General features: G+C 39.2%; 1 protein-coding gene across 4 annotated transcripts in view; it reads left to right on the forward strand.

The window, feature by feature from the left end:
• The window catches only part of map2k5 (mitogen-activated protein kinase kinase 5), a 60,491-nt gene that overhangs the window by 13,281 nt on the left and 26,652 nt on the right, over positions 1-20,558 (forward strand). For 2 of the 4 annotated variants that reach the window (XM_085458581.1, XM_085458598.1), the window contains exons 9-19: positions 4,727-4,766; positions 4,907-4,975; positions 5,475-5,556; positions 6,511-6,572; positions 11,566-11,614; positions 11,724-11,797; positions 12,747-12,797; positions 12,905-12,976; positions 14,206-14,235; positions 19,137-19,163; positions 19,511-19,543. In XM_085458581.1, the coding sequence (XP_085314707.1) occupies positions 4,727-4,766; positions 4,907-4,975; positions 5,475-5,556; positions 6,511-6,572; positions 11,566-11,614; positions 11,724-11,797; positions 12,747-12,797; positions 12,905-12,976; positions 14,206-14,235; positions 19,137-19,163; positions 19,511-19,543 (589 nt within the window). The remainder of the gene's footprint in view (positions 1-4,726; positions 4,767-4,906; positions 4,976-5,474; positions 5,557-6,510; positions 6,573-11,565; positions 11,615-11,723; positions 11,798-12,746; positions 12,798-12,904; positions 12,977-14,205; positions 14,236-19,136; positions 19,164-19,510; positions 19,544-20,558) is intronic. The other 2 variants (XM_085458591.1, XM_085458604.1) reach the window with 1 other exon arrangement.

Genomic DNA, 20,558 nt, shown 5'->3' on the forward strand with positions numbered 1-20,558 from the left:
TCTATTTATGTGTTTATCTAATTTTAATTTGGCTTTCATTAGTATTTAATGAACATGCTTTAATTATTTGACAGATACTTTTGCAGGTCAGAATCATTTAGACAAGCAAAGGAAACCAAGTGTACTGAAAAATGTGCATGTTGACCGCTCACTCTCATGCCATCTTTACTATGTGTGATGCTAATTCCATTTAGCAAATTTTGTGACATAGAAATGAGGCGATGCTGTGCCCTCTTCAGGACCTGCTGTTCATTCCAGCTTATATTGGGCCTATCACTTGTGAAGAGCGCTACGATAAGCTCCCCACCTTTTAACCTCTTAGCCCATTTATGACCTAGAGCCATTTAGACTCAATTGGATGTTACCAACATCTCAGCTCTCCATAGCCACATACTGACCTAACCATCCATCAATGTCAGCCTTTGTTTTTTATTACACACTCTTTCAGAAGTCCATCTTGTCCGCCACTCCGACTGACTCTACGCCTTATAAATACAATAACAAGGACACACAGGCTGTACTTGTGACTCGTGGCGGTGCAATTAAAAGAAGCACATTTGCCTGGCTGTGGTGACATCTACTTAGACATCCACGGCTGCTCCTTTAGTGTCTCAGCCCATTTTCTCCATTGATTTTATTTTTCCTTTATATTGATCATTGCGTTTCAAATGGCTGTGCTTCACTGGTTGATTGCTCTTAGATTTTCTAGTTGTCTGAAGAACCAGAGGCATTGTGTTTCCATATATGTGTCTTTTTTTTTTCAATTTTTTGTTTCCTTTATTAAATTTGGTCCAATATATGAATTTGTGCAGTGATGGGTAAGAACTAGAGCCTTAACAGGTATACATTTTGGGGATGGATAACTTCACCCATAAATGCTCAAGCCTTCTCTGAGTGAAACTGTTTCCAGCTATGCTGCAGTGTTTGGTGTGATACATGGATGTCCCACTCTAAACACTTGATCTGCATTTTTACCAAACTTGAGAACAGTGTTGGTCAAATAAAGCTATTTAAACCTATTTTCTGCATATTCCAGCATATAAAATAAAAGGCGGAGGTTTGCCCTGGTGCAGGTGTGTCGCAGCGGACAGTGGAAGGATCCAGCAGTTTCTCTGTGAATTTCACATTTCTGTGGCAGCGTACTCGGTGCTTGCTCGGACGTTTAGGGGGTTTTTCGTTGTAAAAAGAAGTTTTCTTCCCACACAGTGAGCAGCGGACGCTAATGTTTTTGTCACTTTTTACGGAATCAAACTCAAAGTAACGTCAGTATTTCCTCGCTTTAAACGCTGCACGGTCATATGCTCTCCCGCACTCGTTATATTATCCATTGTTGATCTGTTGCCACGAACGTCGCACTCGCTTACGTCACTGTCACGAGACACTCTTGCAAAAAAAATCACGGTTTTAGTAACGCCCTAACGCAGCGTGCTTACGGGAAAGTAACGATAATCGAATTGCCTTTTTTTGCAATAGTAATCTCTTACTTTACTCGTTACTTGAAAAAAGTAATTGGATTACGCGTTACTGCCCATCTCTGCTTGAGAATAAATAGCACCTTTTGCACCAATCTTAATGTTGAGGATGTTGATCCAAAGACCAAATGGCAGTATCCATTGGAGGAGTCAACAGTGGCTCATAAAGTGTGCTCAACACTCTTTTTAAGCATTCAAGGTGAGGATCAAACTGTTGGTCGTGCTATAACTTCCTGAATCATCTAAATCGGATAATTTCCCGCATTTGACCTCAACTTTAGTGCCTGCAATCATACCCGGACCTACTGCACATTAAAAGCACAGGCATACTTTTTGACTATACCAATACATTTCTCACTCATCGCCTAACCTTCCTTCAGGTTTAGCTTCCTATCATCACATCCTCTGTCCTAAAATCAAATTCAACTTAATGGGTTGCCTGCGTACTTTGTGCATGTGCTCAGCCCAGGACTTCTATGGAGCAATGTACAAGGCTGATTTTGAAGTGGTGAATATAATTTAGATGAGTTATGGTTTTTGATATTTGTATATGAAGACCTGTTAAGCTAACTTGGGTCTCATTAATGCACATCTATATCTGTTTCATCCACAAGAGACCTGTTCACAAAAATATTGAGCGTTTTTCATACAGTGGTAAAGAAACCTTTAAACGCTTTTTATTTGAACTCTGGATTTCTGCTCATAATGTTTTGGATTATTAGGGAGCCTTTTATGTCTCTGTGTTTGGGTTTCTGTCAGTCTGTGGCACTTGGGTGACCGGTGAAAGCAGTATCAGGTGAGGGAGTCAGGGAGAGAGAAAGGCAGCTCGTCGTCCATGTGGCAGTGTAAGCATAGCACGTTAGCCCTGATCCAGGAGGCCGATCTCTAACCCACGGCCCCAACTTCAGAGACATAGAGAGAGGCCCTATGAATACTGCATGATGAAGCTTTTATTACAGAGCGAGCTAGAGTGTAAATAAGATCCAGGCAATGGGGCACGTTTACTGGGGTCAGATCAGGGGGAAGTGGCAGGGGGTGGCTATGTAACCTTGTCCCCATGTCTCCTGCTGTCACAAGCCTGTCACTGTAACTCATACAGGGATGTTCGGCCCTGAGGCAGTCAAGGACAACCTCAGAATAAAGCTTCAGTGCAGTAGAGGTCCTATTGCATCTCCACCCCTAAAACATGCCCTGAACATGCATTTCTTTAAACTTGGAGATTAAGAAGCTAGTCACTGTTTCTTTTGTGGCCTCCTTTAGCTGCAGAAACCGCCATCAGATGTTTCCTATAGTTGAGATGTTTGTAACTTGAGACTTGCATGACAAGGAAATAACTTGCAGAGGACCGCTCTTCCTCCAAAACCATGCAAGTCCATCAATATTTCCAGACTTCATAGAACAGCTTATAGCTTGCTATGCTTCATAATTGGCTGAGGTTAAGATCATTGTAGAATTTGTACTTCCTTTATTCCTGAAAAGCAGTGTTCAGTTTTTCAACATTCTTAGCCTCCTCAGTGAGAACAATAAGTTGTTTAGCACGGTGAAGACGTGGTTTAATCTCCTTTCAGGCTGCCACACTTACACAGCCTGCCCAGTCAGTATTTAACATGTCTACCCCTGCAATCTTGCCTCAATTAACATCTTTGTCTTAATTAAGAAGCAGCAGTCATGCTTAACTGATATTGATTGTAGCTTAAAGGAAGACCGAGACATCAAAATGAAAACAAGGCTATCAGCCTTCGTGTTCAAAGAGCTCTGGTCTAGAAAGATGACGCTTAAATTCTTAAACACTGTATCCGTCTTGAGGCAAAAAGAAATGACAGTGTGAAATCAGAAGAAGCTAATGGAAAAAATATTTAACAAAAAACAACAAAAAAAATCTGGCCGCCTTGTTTTATCTGTAAAATTTGGCTCATGGCAGACCTTTGTCATGGGTCCTGACACAAATTGAAGTTGCAAGTAATTCAGAGGATTATTTAAGCAATACTGACTCTACTACCTGTAGATTCAAGGAGGGCATAGAAGCTGAGACCCTGTAGCTATCAGTGAATTTAATAAATTGTTTAATATGTGAGGTTACTGTTTCTTCTCTGGACACCTTGAAAGAAATGACAATCACTTAAATGTCTGAAGTTTGTCTTTAATTAGGGGAAAAAGAGAAATGTGGCATGGCTGTAGTCAGAAAGCCAGAGCCAAAGTTAGCTCTAACTGTGGGTAAAAACCTGAAAGGCACTAATAGGTACCATTAATTAAAGGCCTGGGACAGTTTAGAGGTATCTGTCCGAAGAGAAATGCGATCCTCCAATCTTAGACACATTAATCACACCTTGTGCAATGCACATTCTCTCTGGATGACCCACAGACGGTTGAATAGCCAGGTATCACATTTACTAAGCCTGTTTGTGAGCTAACCAGCCTGTGTGACGTACACTGAAGCCAGCTCATCCCCATCACCTGACAGCTGTTGGACAGTATTTGTCCTTGAGGATTGTATGCTGAGAGGTCACCGGTCCCGTAAACTAACCTTCAAGGGCTGTAACTAAAGCCGATGTTTGGCATTAAGGAGTTTGATAATTAAATCATTATGGGGCCAGGTCGGTGGCTGCTGCTTTACTTGCAACTCAAAACTCTGTCTGGAGCAACTAGACAGAGGCTGACTGCATCAGGTTTTGCGTGATGCTCTCTGACCTTGAAGAGAAATAACAGCAGGATTTTGTCAGTCTGGTTTAGACTCTGCTCAAAAAGTCCGATGTGGATGATTTATAGTCAGTTCTTTTGGTCAATAAAACATTATTGAACTAACTGTAGCATTACTCGCATCATCACAGCTTGTGGTGGTTTTAATCAGATAGTGTTGCATGTTTTTGTTTCAGAACAGAGTCTAGAGCAGCTTCATGTAATAGAAGTGTTAAAGGGAGTAAACTTTAATGGCAAAATATGAATTTATGAGCAAAGTATGGCCCTCACATTCACCAGATATGAACATCATTGAGACTCTATGAAAAATGCTGTAGAAGAATAAGAAGCTACTTTCAGCTGCTCCCTTATTCATAAGGGGTGAATATGGGACTATTTGTATGAGGCAGGTTTATTAAATACTGAGTAACGAGGGTGCTCAAACTTGTATAAATGCCATATTTCTTTCATTTTGTAAGTTCATTAAATAAAAAGTAACAACATATTACTGTCTGAGACGGCATTCCCTTTTTTCAGTTTTGTTTTAACCTTATTGTCTTCTCTTTTGACCCATCCAGAGCGTACCACGTTCACGGCAAACGGGTTTTAGCTGTCAAGGTGAGAATTCCTTCCATTTACATGACGATCATAGTGCTTACTTTTTCATTTAGTCCGTCCCTTTGAAACATCAGCGGAATTTGTTGGTGTCGAGTTTATAATTTTGCTGCCCCTTTTGTCTCGCCCTTGTCTGATTGCAGGTCATTCCCCTGGATATCACGGTGGAGTTACAGAAGCAAATCATGTCAGAATTAGAAATTCTCTACAAGGTTAGTTTTGAACGACTAATTCGCCTCCTGTTCTTCACCAAAACATTTTTTTCTCCACTGATGTCTGATGTCGTACCGCACCTACATTTTTAATTAATCATGAGTCTAACTAATGAAATGCCATTTATCACCTCTGGTCTTACTTACTAAGCCAGGGATCAGTGATACATGAATGAACAGGCACACAAATGTGTGTGTGATCTGAGAAAGAATATATACATAGTCTGTGTGTGTGTGTGTGTTTGTGTAATTAAATGATAAATGTAGTACTTCTTTCAGCAGTTAGACTTGCAATGGATGCTTCAGTGATGCTTTTGAATCATGGACTGAAATCTTAAAATCTGATCACAAAAAGCTTTTGTGCAGTTCATTCCTGATAATTTTTCTTTTTTTCTTTTCAAATTTATTTATTTTTATTTATTTATTTTTTTCGTAATCCTGAATAAATATTTTTGGCATGCTCTTATATGATCACATTTTCTGTGCTCTTAAATTGCAGTGTGATTCTCCCTACATCATCACTTTCTTCAGTGCCTTTTTTGTAGAGAACAGGATATCAATATGCACAGAATTTATGGACGGTGAGTTTCTTTGCGACTTAAGCAAGTAGCTTGTTTTTTTCCCTTTGCTAGCTACAGTTGTATAAAAGAGACTTTGGGGGAAAAGTCCTCTTTCTCTCTGCCGTGTACCCATTTACACTTCTGCAGATCAAGAGAATGTCTGATCGCTGTAAGTTGTTTAGCATGCCTGTGTGCTAAAAGCTACAAGGGCGTGATAAATCTTGACTTAAGTGCAGTTGTAGGTGTATTTGTGTGTGCCTTTACTGGTGTGAGATGGAGAACTGTGGGGTTTTTTTGTTTTTTGGGGGGAGGTGGGGGAAAGCTGTATATGTTTGTCAAAATGTGTGTTAATGCAGTGATTTCCCTCGATTCACACATTTTCTAGCTTGTCAGCAGTCTGTATAACTTCTGAGTACTCTGTTAGTTCATGAAACATCATGAAATTTCTGGACGTATGTGTACAAATGTAAACCGGTTCACATATAGCAAACACTGAATGATGATTGGGTATAATTGTGTATAGTCGCTATAATTTTGCAGAATACTTGGATGATATCCTCAGTATCACTTTATCTTAAATTAACTGGGTAGCGTTTTGATGATGTTATAAAAAAATGACTGATTAGACTTTTATTTGTATTATTACTACTACTATTATTATTATTACTTTTATTATTTCATTTTTATTTATTGATTATTTATGTATTTAAATTAGTTTTGTGTACTTTTTGCAGTATATATGTAGATCAGCATTGCTCTCTTGGCAATGATGTCAGTTCAGGATCTGTGGGCTAGATAAGTAATATAAAACCTGGATTAAGATGAAATGAGCATTTCTTCATTTTTTTTTTAATCTGAATTGTGCAACATGTCTGTATTACTGTAACGCTCTAAATATACATACGCACATACACTTATACATGCATACATTGACACTGACTAACCTGTGTCAATGGGGAAATCTGTGTTGTGCAGGTGGCTCATTGGACGTCTACAAAAGAATTCCAGAGCACGTGCTTGGAAGGATTGCTGTGGCGGTAAGTGTTCATAAAGTTTGCAGAGTTTCCCTGCTGTAAAGTTAAAACCTTTTTTACTCCATATACAGAGCTCTAGCTGCGAGCACAACAGACCCCACCTACCTGCTATTCAAACTTTCTGTTTGCAAGAAATCAGCCAATCAGATAAAAGTTGGTTTAAAGGGATTTGGTGCAGCATTAAAAACATTTTTTCAAATTGCCGATGAATAGAGGCTAAACAATTGTCTAATATAATATAAATATACAATATTTTAAATAGTGAAGTCAAAATTCAGGACTTTTTATTGCCCCTCTGTTAGCCTGGTTCTTCCAGAGGTTTCTACCTGTTAAAAGGGAGTTTTTCCTTCCCACTGTTGCCAAGTGATTGCTCTGATTGCTGGGTTTTCTTTGTATTATTGTAGGGGTTTTATCGTAAAGTATAAAGTGCTTTGAAGTGACTGTTGTTGTTGTGATTTGGCACTACATGAATAAAACTGAACTGAAGCAAATTACAAAATTACAGTTATACTACCAATACTAAAGGAGTTATATATGTTGACATGTATAAAAAGTATAGCATCAACAAATTGTGTATATACATATCTAAGCATATATAATATGTTATGGCAAAGCCCTAGGGAGACGGTTAATTTGTACTTAGTATAGTAGTAGTATTTATTTTATTGTCATTGTCAAGAACTTCTTGTACTTTTTAAGATAGCGCTGTCGACCCTCTATAGCACATATGTTTCAAAGTTGTGGCCCAAATACAACAGTGGTCCCACTTCCTCCATGGGCAGACTATAACAGCAGGAAACCCTTGGTTACTAATTTGTCAGCAGATATAGACTACTGACAAATTGTAGCATTTGCCTAGCTCTAGCTGCTTTCTACATCCCCATTCATATAACTGCTAAAAGGTTAAGATAAGCTTTATTATCATTGTAAGTAGAGCAGGGCGATATGGCCAAAAATATTTATCACGATATATATTTGAAAATTTGCGATAACGATATAACCGACGATATAATTGATGCGAGACAAAATACAACTCCACAACATTACTAGCGCAAAAAGACAACCTTCCATTTATTTTCACTTAAACAAGAAGCTGGTTTTTATGTACATTAAAGCTTTATAAAAATGTAACAGTGCAAATGCAAATTCCTTGCTGAAAGTTTAACCAAAAGGCATTTCCAGTAGAAATGGGCTGACATATCCTGAGCATAACCATGTATAATATCCACTGAAGTTAAAAAGAGGTGCTTTGCAACATTAAACTGCAGTGTGCAGTACGTATTTTTCGGACCATAAGGTGCACAGGATTATAAGGCACATTAAGCGAAACAAAGCAGTCAGATAAATCAAACTTGATTAAACTCATTCTTCTTGCTTTCTCCACTTCTGTACCATTGATTCATTAATGTTGAATTCTCTGGCAGCTGCTCTATTCCCATGTTGCAGTATATTAATGACTAACCTCGTATTGTGGATGGATTATCTCAGTTGTTCTCCTGACTGAAGTTTGGTCCGTTTACAGCATCCTGCCATGCGATTGCATTTGTCTCTAACCATGAAGAACCTTAACGTTAACTTTTATAAGTGGAAAAGTGTTAGTGTTCGTCCTCCAGCTTCACTGTTTATGTTATGCTAATATAGCTGTGTCGCTAGCGATCACGTAGCACATCATTATATACCAGCTAGCCCAACTTCAGTAACCCTACAAACGTCACTGCTGTTTAGTTTCCTGTCTTCATTTATGTTGGAAGTGATAGCAGAGCTGTACGTTTGATTTTTTTCAGAAATCTCTCAGTCAGCAATATCATGCTTAGGTAACTAGCAAAACTAGCGAGCTAACTTCCGCTAGCTTCCTGCTAACTTCTAACTCCGTTAAATGTAATAACTTTTGTTTTCATGGATGCCTGGAAGTTAAACTTTATAGTTACACCTGGTAAAGCAGCAATGCTGATCGTTTTATTAAAGATGAAAGAATTTAGACAGTTTTTAACGCTCAGTGATGCTGCAGTGTTGTTTGACCTGAAGATTACGGAGTTTAGGACCCAGATTACTCCCAGATTTAAGAGCATCTTAGTCCGACAAATACGACAATAACGACGGCCGCTTGCATGTTCTGCAAAAAAATGTGCTTTGTCGTGTATCTGACGGACAAACACCAAATAAGTTCCACATCACTGAAGTTGCACCATTTTTACAAACCAATTCTGGTTCATCTGTTTCACTCAACAATCGGCCATGTGCGTATGAAAACAAAGGCACTGCGCATGCGCGTTTTACTCCCATTCTATCGCGATATTTCATTTTCCTATCGTTGCCTAACATTATACCGGTATTACCGTGAACGGTATAATATGGCCCAGCCCTAATTGTAAGCACAAATAAACAACAAAATTGGAGGCACTGCTGATGTTGGTGTATACAGACAGACAAACATAAATAATCATACTTTTCAAATAAAAGAGTAATAAAAATATTCTCTGTACTATCATCAATAGAAATAATAAATAAATAGATAATAATGCTACGGATTGCAGCTTTAATGGCTCAGGTAGGCAGTTGAATAGATGGATATTATAGAGGTATTTTAACTATTGTATTTTGCACTTAAGGTAGATATTGCATAGAGATCAAACATGAACTTGTTTGTGCATGCGTACCAGAGCATGAAACTTAAGTGATGTCACTCAGTATAATTAAATATTCATATTATTTTAATGCATTATTATGAAAAAATGTTTAAAAAAAATGGTTTTCTGACCACTGTTGATGTCTGGGATCATCGTCATTCATCAGGATTGGGTATTGATAACATTTTTATATCAATGCCAAATGAATAAATAATATAAAATTCTGCTTGTAAACATGAAACCATCGCTAAAAGCTTGGAGGCTTACCGTTACAATGAATTGGACATTTTGTAACTGTTTCTCAGTCCCACCTGGCTCTCGATTCCCTTTTCTAGTCGGTGGTTTTACCTCTTGAATTTAATTGCCCATGCGTGCGCGGCAGTCACAGTTTCAGTGTGACCTGTTATTTGTTTGCTGCAAACAAAACAGACCTGAGACAAAAACTCATTTAATGTATTAAAGAAATAAAGACAGGAGAACCACAGGTGTGAATTTTTCAATTAGCCCTTATTAGGTGAATGATGGACAAAGTGAGTGTTGTTTTCCTCGTACTCGCCCCGTGCCCATTTCTCCCTCATGTTCTCCTCTCAGTTAAAACTCACATTCTGATCGTATTTGGCCTTGATGTTGATTAATGCATGCCTCTGTTCCACACTCATTACCCTTCTCCTGTCTCCACCTCCTCTTTTCTGTCTCTCTCCTTTAACTTTGTCCGTAATCAAACAATGACAGCTATTTAGTCAGTGTTAATTCTAATTCACAGCTTTCCTTCCTTTCCACTGTCACAGTTGTTAATTATCACAGAAGGAAAAGCACCCAAGAGGGTGCGAGTGGAGCTGCAGATGCCAGTTGTTGCACTTGCACCACAACCTTTCAAAGCAGCAGGACTTCAGAGAGCTTTTGTGATTTCTTAATTTATCACAGAGGTTGTTTTGCACGAGTGCTGGATGACGGGAGCCTTGAAGCTAAAATCTGCTGTCACACCCCGTAAATGAAGAAACCACCACAAAGCAACATTACACGTTTGCAAATGACTTTAATACTTACTTCTTACTTTTCTAGGTGCCCTAAACTGCCTCCTTCCTAATTCTTCAGTTATTTTCTCTTTTCTCTAGAGAGAAAGTCAGCTTGTTCAGAAAGAGTTTCTTGTGTCCGTATTCACTTCCTGTTGGTTGCTTCCTGATTCTCCGTTTGTCACCAGAGACTTGTAGACATTTTACTCAAATGCACCTCATAATTTTAGCCAATTTGATGTCCATGTTTCCTCAAATGACTTCATAGCTTAACATTGTTGTTGGGATAGACTGTAGAACTTGCCTACAGTATTGTGCAGAAGTCTTCTCCCATTTCTCTGTGTATTGGGAAATAACAGTTTATTGAAATGTGTGCAAGCATAAACTGGAGTTTGTAAAATTAGAAAGAGTTAAAAGTCAGTATTTTGTGTGAACACCTTTACTCTTAACCACAGCCTGAACTCTCCGAAACCTCTTTTCCACTTGCATCTACTCAGCTCGACTCTACTGGATTCTACTTGGTTTTTAGGGTTTTTCATTAGGTGCTCGTTTTTAAAGTACAAAGTTGGCTGGGGTTGCAAGCGAGCCGAGTCTAGCCAAAAATGTGATATCAACAGACTTCCAGGAAGTGATGTCACTGGATGAGTCATGATAGTGACTCTGTCACAAGAATCAAGCCGAAGCAGAAGTAGATAAGTACTTTTGGGCAGCTCTGTTCCTCACAGTTTAATTATTTGACGAATTCTGTGAAAAGTGAAACCACGGCTCTCGTCCCATTCACTCATAGGAATGGACTGAAAGCACTCAATGAGCCTTTGAGCAACACGCTTTTAAGCCGTTTTACAGATCTAAAAGCCCATAGACTAGGGAGACAGATATTTCACTGCCTTATTCACCTGCAGGTCTATAATTTAAATGCTCTGTTACTTAAATATGGGAACTAATATTCACTGAAACAAGGCAGCAACTCCATACTTGTCTTTAAAATGATGTAATTCACAAGTTGTTTGGCTAATACCATCACGCCATACTACTCCTTGAGGTTAGTCTGGTACAAACGTGACAGATTGTGCAAGCTGGTCTTAGTTGAATCTCCTGTAATCACCACTTTATTATACAGCGACAGTTACTCTGAAGGAGTCCTTCCATCATGCCGCATGCTGGGATCCTGGAGCCTGTTCACCTGCTGCTAAATTTTGTTCTTTAAAATGTGTCACTTTATAACTGAACTCTTTCAAAACAGAGGTGGCGATAAACCTGAGTTAATGTGAAGTAGTTGTTATTCACCAGGGTGTGCTGGTTACACGCCTCATGCTGTCAGAATTGATAGTTGTTCTCTGCCGCTTGTGTCTCTAGGTAGTCAAAGGCCTGACGTATCTGTGGAGCCTGAAGATACTTCACAGAGGTGAGTAAGGTAGTGCACGGCCTCCGTGTTATTAAAAAAGAGCAGGGTTGATAAAGACAAGCCGCGGTGTGCTGATGTTGCAGTTCTATGAAGCAGTTTGTCTCCACAGATGTCAAGCCTTCCAATATGCTGGTGAACACCCGAGGACGAGTCAAGCTCTGTGACTTTGGTGTCAGCACACAGGTACACTGATTTGTTTGTGCGAGCATGAGTGAGAGAGGAAAAGAGAATGGGAGATAGAGGAGAGAAGAAAAAGAACAGTTGTCTGTGGCTTCAAAAACCTCAGTCCTGTGCTCTCGGCGTGTCTGTGTGCGCGTGCATATGGTCAGCTTGTCAATCACCACATTCATTTTCCAACTCAAGACATCAGCGCTGTCCCAGGGGTCTTCCTCTCACATTAACCCCCCACCTCCATTGTTCTGCAGCCTCTCAGAAAAATCACTTGTTATAATTATGACCCACACACACAACGCCAAGCCTCATTGATATGTATTCAGTAGATTGGGGGAAAGCGTGGGTGACGGACAATGGAGTGCGTGTGTGCAAGTCTGTGTGTGCATCAGTGTGCGTTTTGTAGTGTAATCATCAGGGACAGACCTTCACCGCTCCCCAAAACATCAACCCGAGGTCTGCTTTTTTAACACACATCGCTTCTGTGGTAAATTGTTATTCATTTTTAACCTCCACTTCCTTGCTCAACTCCAAGGTGAATTTACACCCTCACTGACTTGTCTTTTTAACTATATTTTTCTGTTAAAGTCTTTTCCACTCATGTACATGCTTCCTCACTCTTTCACGCTCCAGAGGGCATGCTCACAAAAAAAGGAGAGAGAAAAACAGCCTTAAGGGAACAGACACTCATTATCACAGTCCTGTCATTGATGGCATGTGCCATTGTGTCCACATGCACAAACTCACTAATGTCTCCTTGTCTCACTCCTGTTCCTTTGTGCGATGGTTTAGTGCAGCCCAAGATATCGACCTGACATGTCAGTAGGTTTACGTAAAGAAACTTAATCCCCCTTGTTTTTCTTTATTCCTTGACATGACCTTAGTTATATCAAGTTATTTATGCTGTGATCATTTTAATACTTTTTAACGTTTACTCACTTAAATGCTGTTTTATTTGCAGCTGGTGAATTCCATCGCCAAAACATACGTGGGAACTAATGCATACATGGCGGTGAGACACCACTTGATTTTATTCTCTGATACTTTTGAATTTGTTTTAATGCAGTTATACGTTGGTCTCTGACTTTGTTTTTACACTTGTTTGTTTTTGCTTCATAGCCGGAAAGGATATCAGGAGAACAGTATGGGATCCATGCAGATGTCTGGAGTGCGGGCATCTCTTTCATGGAGGTATAACAGTTTTTAAGTGACTTTATGATACACTTAACTGTTACATGAGCGGTCCATTTAATGGCAGATTTAGCTGCAGTGTAATTAAAATGTAATGGGTGGTATCGCATGTGTTAAGTCTTGTCTGTTGCTCATTGTGTGTGGAGGTTTATCAGTGTCACTGTTCTTCTCTCCACATAGCATCGATAAAGTGCTTAACTGACAGTGTGTGTTCAAATAACATTTTAATTTCAGCATCCACCTCCCCGGTCTTTTGTCCTCCTGCTGACATTATTGATTCTCCATCTGTTTCTGTCTCCAGCTCTCCTTCAGCACTATAATAAACGATTGTGGCTTCTGCCTCACCTTTGTTGGTCAATAAATTTGATATCATTACAATTATAACTGTAATGGAGTTTGCAGTGATGTCAAACTTATTGACGTAAGTTTGCGTGATTAAGACATATAGTCGTTTTATAAGAGTCTGGTCTCTTTGTTTCTAGCTGTGGGCGTGCACATTAAGCCAAATGAATTGGGTTGCAGTCCTGCTCCCATCTTTACTAGTTAGTCTGTTTATGTTGAAGGAAAGAGCTGAGCATTTTGACAATTTAATAAAGTAATGTTGCCAATAAGCTGCCCTTGACCAAGATGAAAAATGTCCACCCCCAAGTGAATTGCAAAATGTCAGGGAGAGCTGACACCCAACACCCCAGTGAAAACAACACACACACATATTATACGCAACTGCCCTCCAATGGTGTCCCCCTTCTCTTTATCCCTCTATTCTGTTCTCTGCAGGTGGTAATTGTGCGTGTGGGGGGGTTATTAACTAATGGCTGATGTTGTTTGATGAGGAAGTGTTATCAGCAGGTGGGCACTAAGCTTACCTCAAAGACTGAAAGTCTCAAGTTCTGCACGCTCGAGTAGCTTCAGCTGCATTTTGCTTCCTTGTCTACACTTGAGATTTTATGCTATTAAGACACTGCTGATGGCAAGGTGTTTGTACAGTAACACATAATGATGGATACCCTATCATTGCCCTTTACAGTCTATCTGAATGCAGTCCTGTGGTCATACAGGAAGTTTTACCTTTGTGAAGTTTCATTTGTCAGAAAAAGTATTGCTGTGTGTTTTTGGTTGCATTTTAATCTGAGACTCTCACGCAGGACTTCTTAGATGGATGGATAAAACTAAATTTGTTTATTGTCAGATATACTTGAGAATTAATTGTTATCATCTTGTCTATACAGCTGGCGCTTGGCATGTTCCCGTATCCACAGGTAAGGGCTTTTTTTTTTTAATGGATTATGGCACTGATGAATAAATGCTGGGAGTTTTGATCTGCTTCAAATAATTTTTCTGGAAGGAGTTCCTGTTGGATGTTTATTCTTGTAATACTTTTCTTGATAGATAACAGTTTCTCTTCTTGAAATAATTTAGTATGTTAAGACAAAATAAGAAACAAAGAAAAATTGCAAACAACCTGAAGACCGCTCAGCACTGTGCTGATTAGGCTTTTTGTTGGCCAGCTTCTCCCACCCAATTCTAAACTGCTGGATAATTTTCTCTTTATTTTTTTAATTGTAGTTTTCTATTTATAGGAGAAAACTGGAATCATAACCCCCGGGAAACTGATTTCCTCTTGTTATCAATTCATCTAGATCAGTTTTTGATTTACAGTTTCAAGTGTATGAACTGCTTTTTGGGCTTATTTTTTTCCCCTCATTACACTAAGTTAAAATCCTGCTCAAATGTAATTGCTATAGAAGTGGCTTCCCAATCCCATCAAGTCTTAATTAGCCCTTTTAAGATGGGTTTATCTCACTAATCCCTAGCTGAGCAATCTCAATCTGGTTACCTCAGGTTACCTCCTGGCTGTCCACCTTTACAAAATTTGAAGGGGCAGGTCTTATTTAGGAAAATTTGTTTCTGAAGTTAGACTGATTGTGTGAGAGTATTAGTTATTTATAGATGAGCTGGGATTTTCCATTTCTGCCCGTCAGTGCATTTGACAAAAAGTCTTACACGGTGAATCAGTTATTTTATTTTTTTAATGGTTTGTTGTGTGCAACAGTTGGACTGCTCTGTTAGTCAAAACGCGCTTGAAAATAAGTGATTTAAAAGGCAGACTGTTTGGTAACTGCTGCACCATCTGCCCATGGATTGGCGAGTTACTGATTATTTTCAGGAACGCCAGTTATCCTTCCCGAGGAGAGCAGACATTCAATAAATGAACGAGCCGGACAGCTTTTATAAGGCTTAAAAATCTCAGGACGTATGCATGAAAATGTGCTCTTGTATGCCATTGGTCTTTTGGCTGATAATGTCCATTGCCTCTGTTTAATGATGTTCTCCAGTAAAAGCCATTTGTCATGTGTTTTGACAGGAATTTATTCAGCACCTCTTTTTGTGCTTTCACAGTAAACATCTGTCTGCGAGACTGATTAGAGTCGCGATGTAGCTCTTGACTTGTTTTTGGCGTCGATCGTTAATTCTTAAGTACGATGAAAAGCAAGTGCAGGAAAGCAAAGGTGTAGATCGTGTAGTAACGTAAATGTCATACAGTGATCGATCTGTGCGCCTGTAGCCTTGGGTGTGTCTGATTTGCGCGCTCTCCTCTCTTCATTTGATTCCGTCATTATCATGTTAATCGCTAATGCACGAGAGGCACTTTAGTCCTCCCTCGTAGATATAAAAGGGGTGGACAAAATAAAAACACCTCTCTGTTTTTGGTAAGGCTCTCTACCATCACGCAGCTTTCCTCATCTCGGTGTTAATTTTCCCCTAACTCCATATGGCACTGCAGACAGTTCACCTGCAGGCTGTAGCAGAGCAGTGTGGCGAGAGCGCTCGGATCCAGCTCGTCAGGCGCAGCCTGCCAAAGTCCTCGGGCCTAAGCTGTCATTTTTGCAGACGCTGGCACAGCTGTCTGTGCAAAACCCCCTGCTACACTTCACAGAGAACATTTTAGCACAGGCTCAGAAAGAAGTTGTAGAAGATTAAAAGAGGGAGGAAAAATTAGAAGAAAATCTGTGGCGTCTGAATTTTTACTTAGTGAAAAATGCTGGATGACTTATTAAAGCGGTGTGGCGTTTAGATTTGAAGGAACTAAAGGAAGGGAGCGTGTGCGCGTTCCACTTGCTTTTATTTGTCGGACGTTGTTTAGTTAATGGATTATCCTCCATTCATTGTTGTGTGATTGTGTATGCATGCACAGTGGAGTCATCACCTCATGTTTGTCATGATTAGAGATTCTCTTTAATTCCACTTCACCACATGTCGGGATTCATTTGCATTCTTTGTCAGGAGTTAATGGAGTTTTGCACGGCTCGCTCTGAAAGTCTTTGAAGACACCAGACCTGATGTGATGTGTATACAGCCGCCAGCAGTATTGTATCTGATTGATTTGTTGTCTTTTTTGCTTGCTTTATGCTTGCTTTTGTTTCTCTTCATTTTGTCATGTTTTTTTTTCTCCCCCCCTCAAATTTGAATGGATTTGTGGATGAAATGCCGTGTCAATCTTTAGTGTGTCTGTTTCAGGAACTTTCATTACACGTCAGCGCATCCATCAGAGAATATAGATGCTTTCCTTTTGTTGCTTTGTTTTTTCACTCTGAAATGAAACGGAGAGGAAATGGTATCTGTTCCCACAGTGTAGTGTGTGTTGTAAACAATGTTTGCTGTAATTTTTTAGCTCGCTACAACAAATCCAAACTGCTGCATACTTTGTTCGATCACGTGTCCTCCGTCAGCAAGCTAGTTAACATTTTGTTTCAATAGATAAGTAATCAATATGTGAAGTCTTAACATATTACAGGACCTTTTGTTTATTGCAGTGCTAATTATTGTCGCTTGCACATTTTTGGACGTTTCACTTACAACTCATTTTGGCTCATCTGTGCAGCCGAAAACTGATTTTAATGATCTGTTGTCTTGACTTGATAGCGCTTCCTTTAATCAATCACGTTGCAAATCTAAATTTAACACTTAGAGAATCTAATTTGAGCAGTATTCCTGTGGCTAAGGATGAAAGGCTGGCAGCTGAAGGAGATCAGAGATGAGCTGCTTTCATTGCATGATGTTTCATAGCCTTCATTTTCAGGGAAACGCATCTCAAGCTAATGCAACAGCATGCTTGTTGTTGACCTAACAGCTACGAAAACAGAGGTGCAGACCTCTCATTTTTTATATATATATATATATATATATATATATATATATATATATATATATATATATAAGCATATCTTCATTTGGGCCCTTAATCATAATGAAAACATGCCTGTCAGTTTTTGAAAGTGATGTCTTTTTTTCTTTTATTATCTATCTAAAAGAGAGTTTTTTTAGATTCATTACCCTTGAAGAAATGTCTTCTTTCAAGAGGGGAAAAGCCATCTGATCTTTTAGACGTGTTTATTGAGCGGCTCTTGAAAGGGACAGAAATCATTTGACATCTAAAAATTGATTTTGTGACTTCTTCTTTTCATGCTGAGCAGACTGTGATGGTTTGAAGTAATGAGAGAAGCTCAAAAACTTGAGTGGGCTCTCCACCTCAAAGACGCGAGAAGCTGGTGTTTATTTCCTACACAGCTACATTTGCATACACACACACAGAGACAGCTTTATGCACTTACATACACAATACAGGTGTTTGTTCATAGCTAACATACAAATAAAAGTCTGAGTCCATCTATTTTCTTCTGTTTATCTAGTTCAGGGTCATGGGGTGGCTGGAGTCTATCCCAGCTGTCATTGGGTAAAAGGTGGGGTACACCCCAGGCAGGTCACTGGTCTGTGTCACGCTGCTTACCAAGAGAGTTTATTTCTGTGCACACTTAAGCAAACATGCATTTTTTTTATGCCTTTGGGATCTAGCTTTTTGATTATTCTTTTTATGGGTTCTATTTTATCTTTTTATTATTATTTTTATTTTTAGGGTGGGATACATCTACAGTCTTCAGCACACATCCAGTCTCGTATTAATTCACTATGAGTCACCGGCACAGAGATTCATTTACATCTTCCGCTAGTAGTTTAGTCAGATTGTGTTTATGACTTAGGAGAAGATTCGACTCATTTCATGATGAAATTCATTGAGAAATGCGGCCCATCCAAAGGTTCACTTCATGGGGAATAACAGGGAGGTATTTTAAAATAAAAAATCTTTTTTTTGATGTGTGGTCAAGCCACACGGTACAAGAGGAACATGCGCTCATTTATGCTTGAATAAGTTGGTCTCCCACTATCCAATTCCAACTCCTGGAGCAGCACGCAATTTTGTTCTAGTAATTATTTCTGAACAAATTAGTTTTCCATAGTTGCCTTTAATGTGTCTGAATCAGGCAAAACTGGATATAGAGGCAGTTTAGGAGTCTCTTGGTATTTACAGAGTGTAAAAACCTGTATTTAATCGAGTGGATCAATAAGTGCTCTAATGCACTGTCAGAAGGCCTGGAGAAATGAGCAATTTATTCACCAAACATTGTTAGACATTTAGCTGAGCCTAGTTTTTGAGCCTTGTATCATTTAGTCTGTGTGATGAAGTTATAAATTTAGATCTTTAGAAATAAAAGCATGGGTTTCCTCATGAATTCAGCCTCGGGGGGTGTTTAAATAAAAAAACTAAATCCTGTCTAGAGTTTTGTTACTGCAGTGTCGTACATTTTAAGACGAAGGCTTTTATTTTGAAGAAAAGTTTCTTTATTTTTGATCCCGATCAAATGAGGTGGCGTGTTAGTAGGTCAAAAAATTGGATTTGTGTTTTTTTTCCTCCTTTTCAAGATCCGCCTTGTTGTTGTCATCGTGTGTTTAGCTCGTTCAGTGTCGGAGTGTCACCTGGGAAACCGCCACAGCGAGCACGCTCTTCTAAAACCTCAACACTGTTTGCGACAGTCACTTTGCATCCCAGCACATCTCGATCACCTGGAGGGCAGGAATGAAGTGCAGCTCTGAAAATTAGCATTAGTGGATCTTTTACCCCCATTCTCCTCAAATGAGAGCGAGGCCATTAACATTTGTGTGTTTTCATTATGTAAATGGTGTTAACACATACTCACAAATTGCCAACAGGAAAGCAATAATTTTCTCCCAGTGATCATAATGTGTCCAAGTGCATCGTCTTGATTATGACACGCTAATTACATATTGCCTAGTCTCTCTCTCTCCCTCTCTCACCCTACAGATTCAGAAAAACCAAGGATCTTTAATGGTAAGTTTTATTGCAGTGGAATAAGAAGCTAGAGGTCTACAACTCTGAAGTCTGTTACTCTTGGTTGACTCTCTCATTTGAAATAATAATAAAAAAAAGCCCATCAAATTCCATTTTTGCAGAAAAATATTGGATCATGCTTAAACTGCTAGTATTACATTAGGTGCCATTATGGAATAATAAAAACATTCAGAAGCTGAATGGTGGTTTGCCTGAGCTCACTGAATTTGATTAATCTAGGTAGATACTTTTTTTTTTTTTAATATCACACTATTGATTTTCTCCATTGCCAAGAAATTCCATGTAAGCTAACATGTTTTTTTCTCCCTGTGCTTCTCCTTTTCCAGCCTCTCCAGTTACTGCAATGCATTGTTGATGAGGTGAGTCGTCGTCTTATGTGCTTTTGCATCTAAAGTCAGCCCTAATGGCCCGGAAAGCTTATATTTTGTTTCCTAATGAAGCAAACCACTCAGGCGGCTTTGCTCCCCATTCACTCAACCCTTCACCCTACGCGACTGCCTCAGGCAATACACATATGCACATGCACATTACTGTAGAGGTTGGACCTGTCATGAGTAACACGTACACACAAAGCGCAGCTCTCAATTCTGTGTACTAGTGTATGCAAAAATGTGTTTAACCAGGCTTTCTCTCCTTACTGCACTGGGTTTTATTATTGTGTCTTAAAAAAAAAAGTCAGAGAAGACTCACAGGAGCATCAAACCAAAGACTCATAGGACTGATAATGATGCGCGCACACTGCAGACCACAGCGACTGATTAGCCATCCAATAAAGTTTTATTTAATTTTGTAATTTGCGTAGAAGCAAAAGGATGTCAAAGATGAAAAAGACATAATAATGACTTTATAAGAATTTATTTAAGCCAACGGATCAATCTCCTCAGTGACAGCGTTCAGGTACCCGTTCTCATCTAATTTCTTTATGCTCTAAGACTTTCCATTTTCTAATACAAAATGCAAGCTTGGACAAAATATCATAGTGAAACCAAACCTTGTTCAAGTCAATCTTGAACAGTTTCTTGATACATTGAGATGCTGCTGTGCACAAAAATATGCATTATATAGAAGCTCACTCTGTGTGCATTTACATCATAAGCAGGAATAATAATCTCCCCTCCCCTCTTCTTCTTTTAAGCTGGCTTCTTTGCTGAACAGTCAAAATGGCTACACAGCATAAAGCATTCCTGCAATGCCCCCATCACCAGCTATATCGCACATTAAACATACAATGTCACTTGTCCTTAACTGCCTATAGATTGGCCGTAATTAATAATTAAATGCTTTCGGTTGTAATGGATTGACCTGGGCTGAACTGTTCATTAGTCAGCTAGACGTAGCCATCACTCAAACTATTTTTCTGTGCCCTTTCTCGTC

This window comes from Copadichromis virginalis, linkage group LG1 (genome assembly GCF_057382275.1).
Source record: "Copadichromis virginalis isolate Kocher_CV1m ecotype Utaka linkage group LG1, C_Virginalis_male_GT1.1, whole genome shotgun sequence".
In the NCBI taxonomy this organism is placed as follows: domain Eukaryota; kingdom Metazoa; phylum Chordata; class Actinopteri; order Cichliformes; family Cichlidae; genus Copadichromis; species Copadichromis virginalis.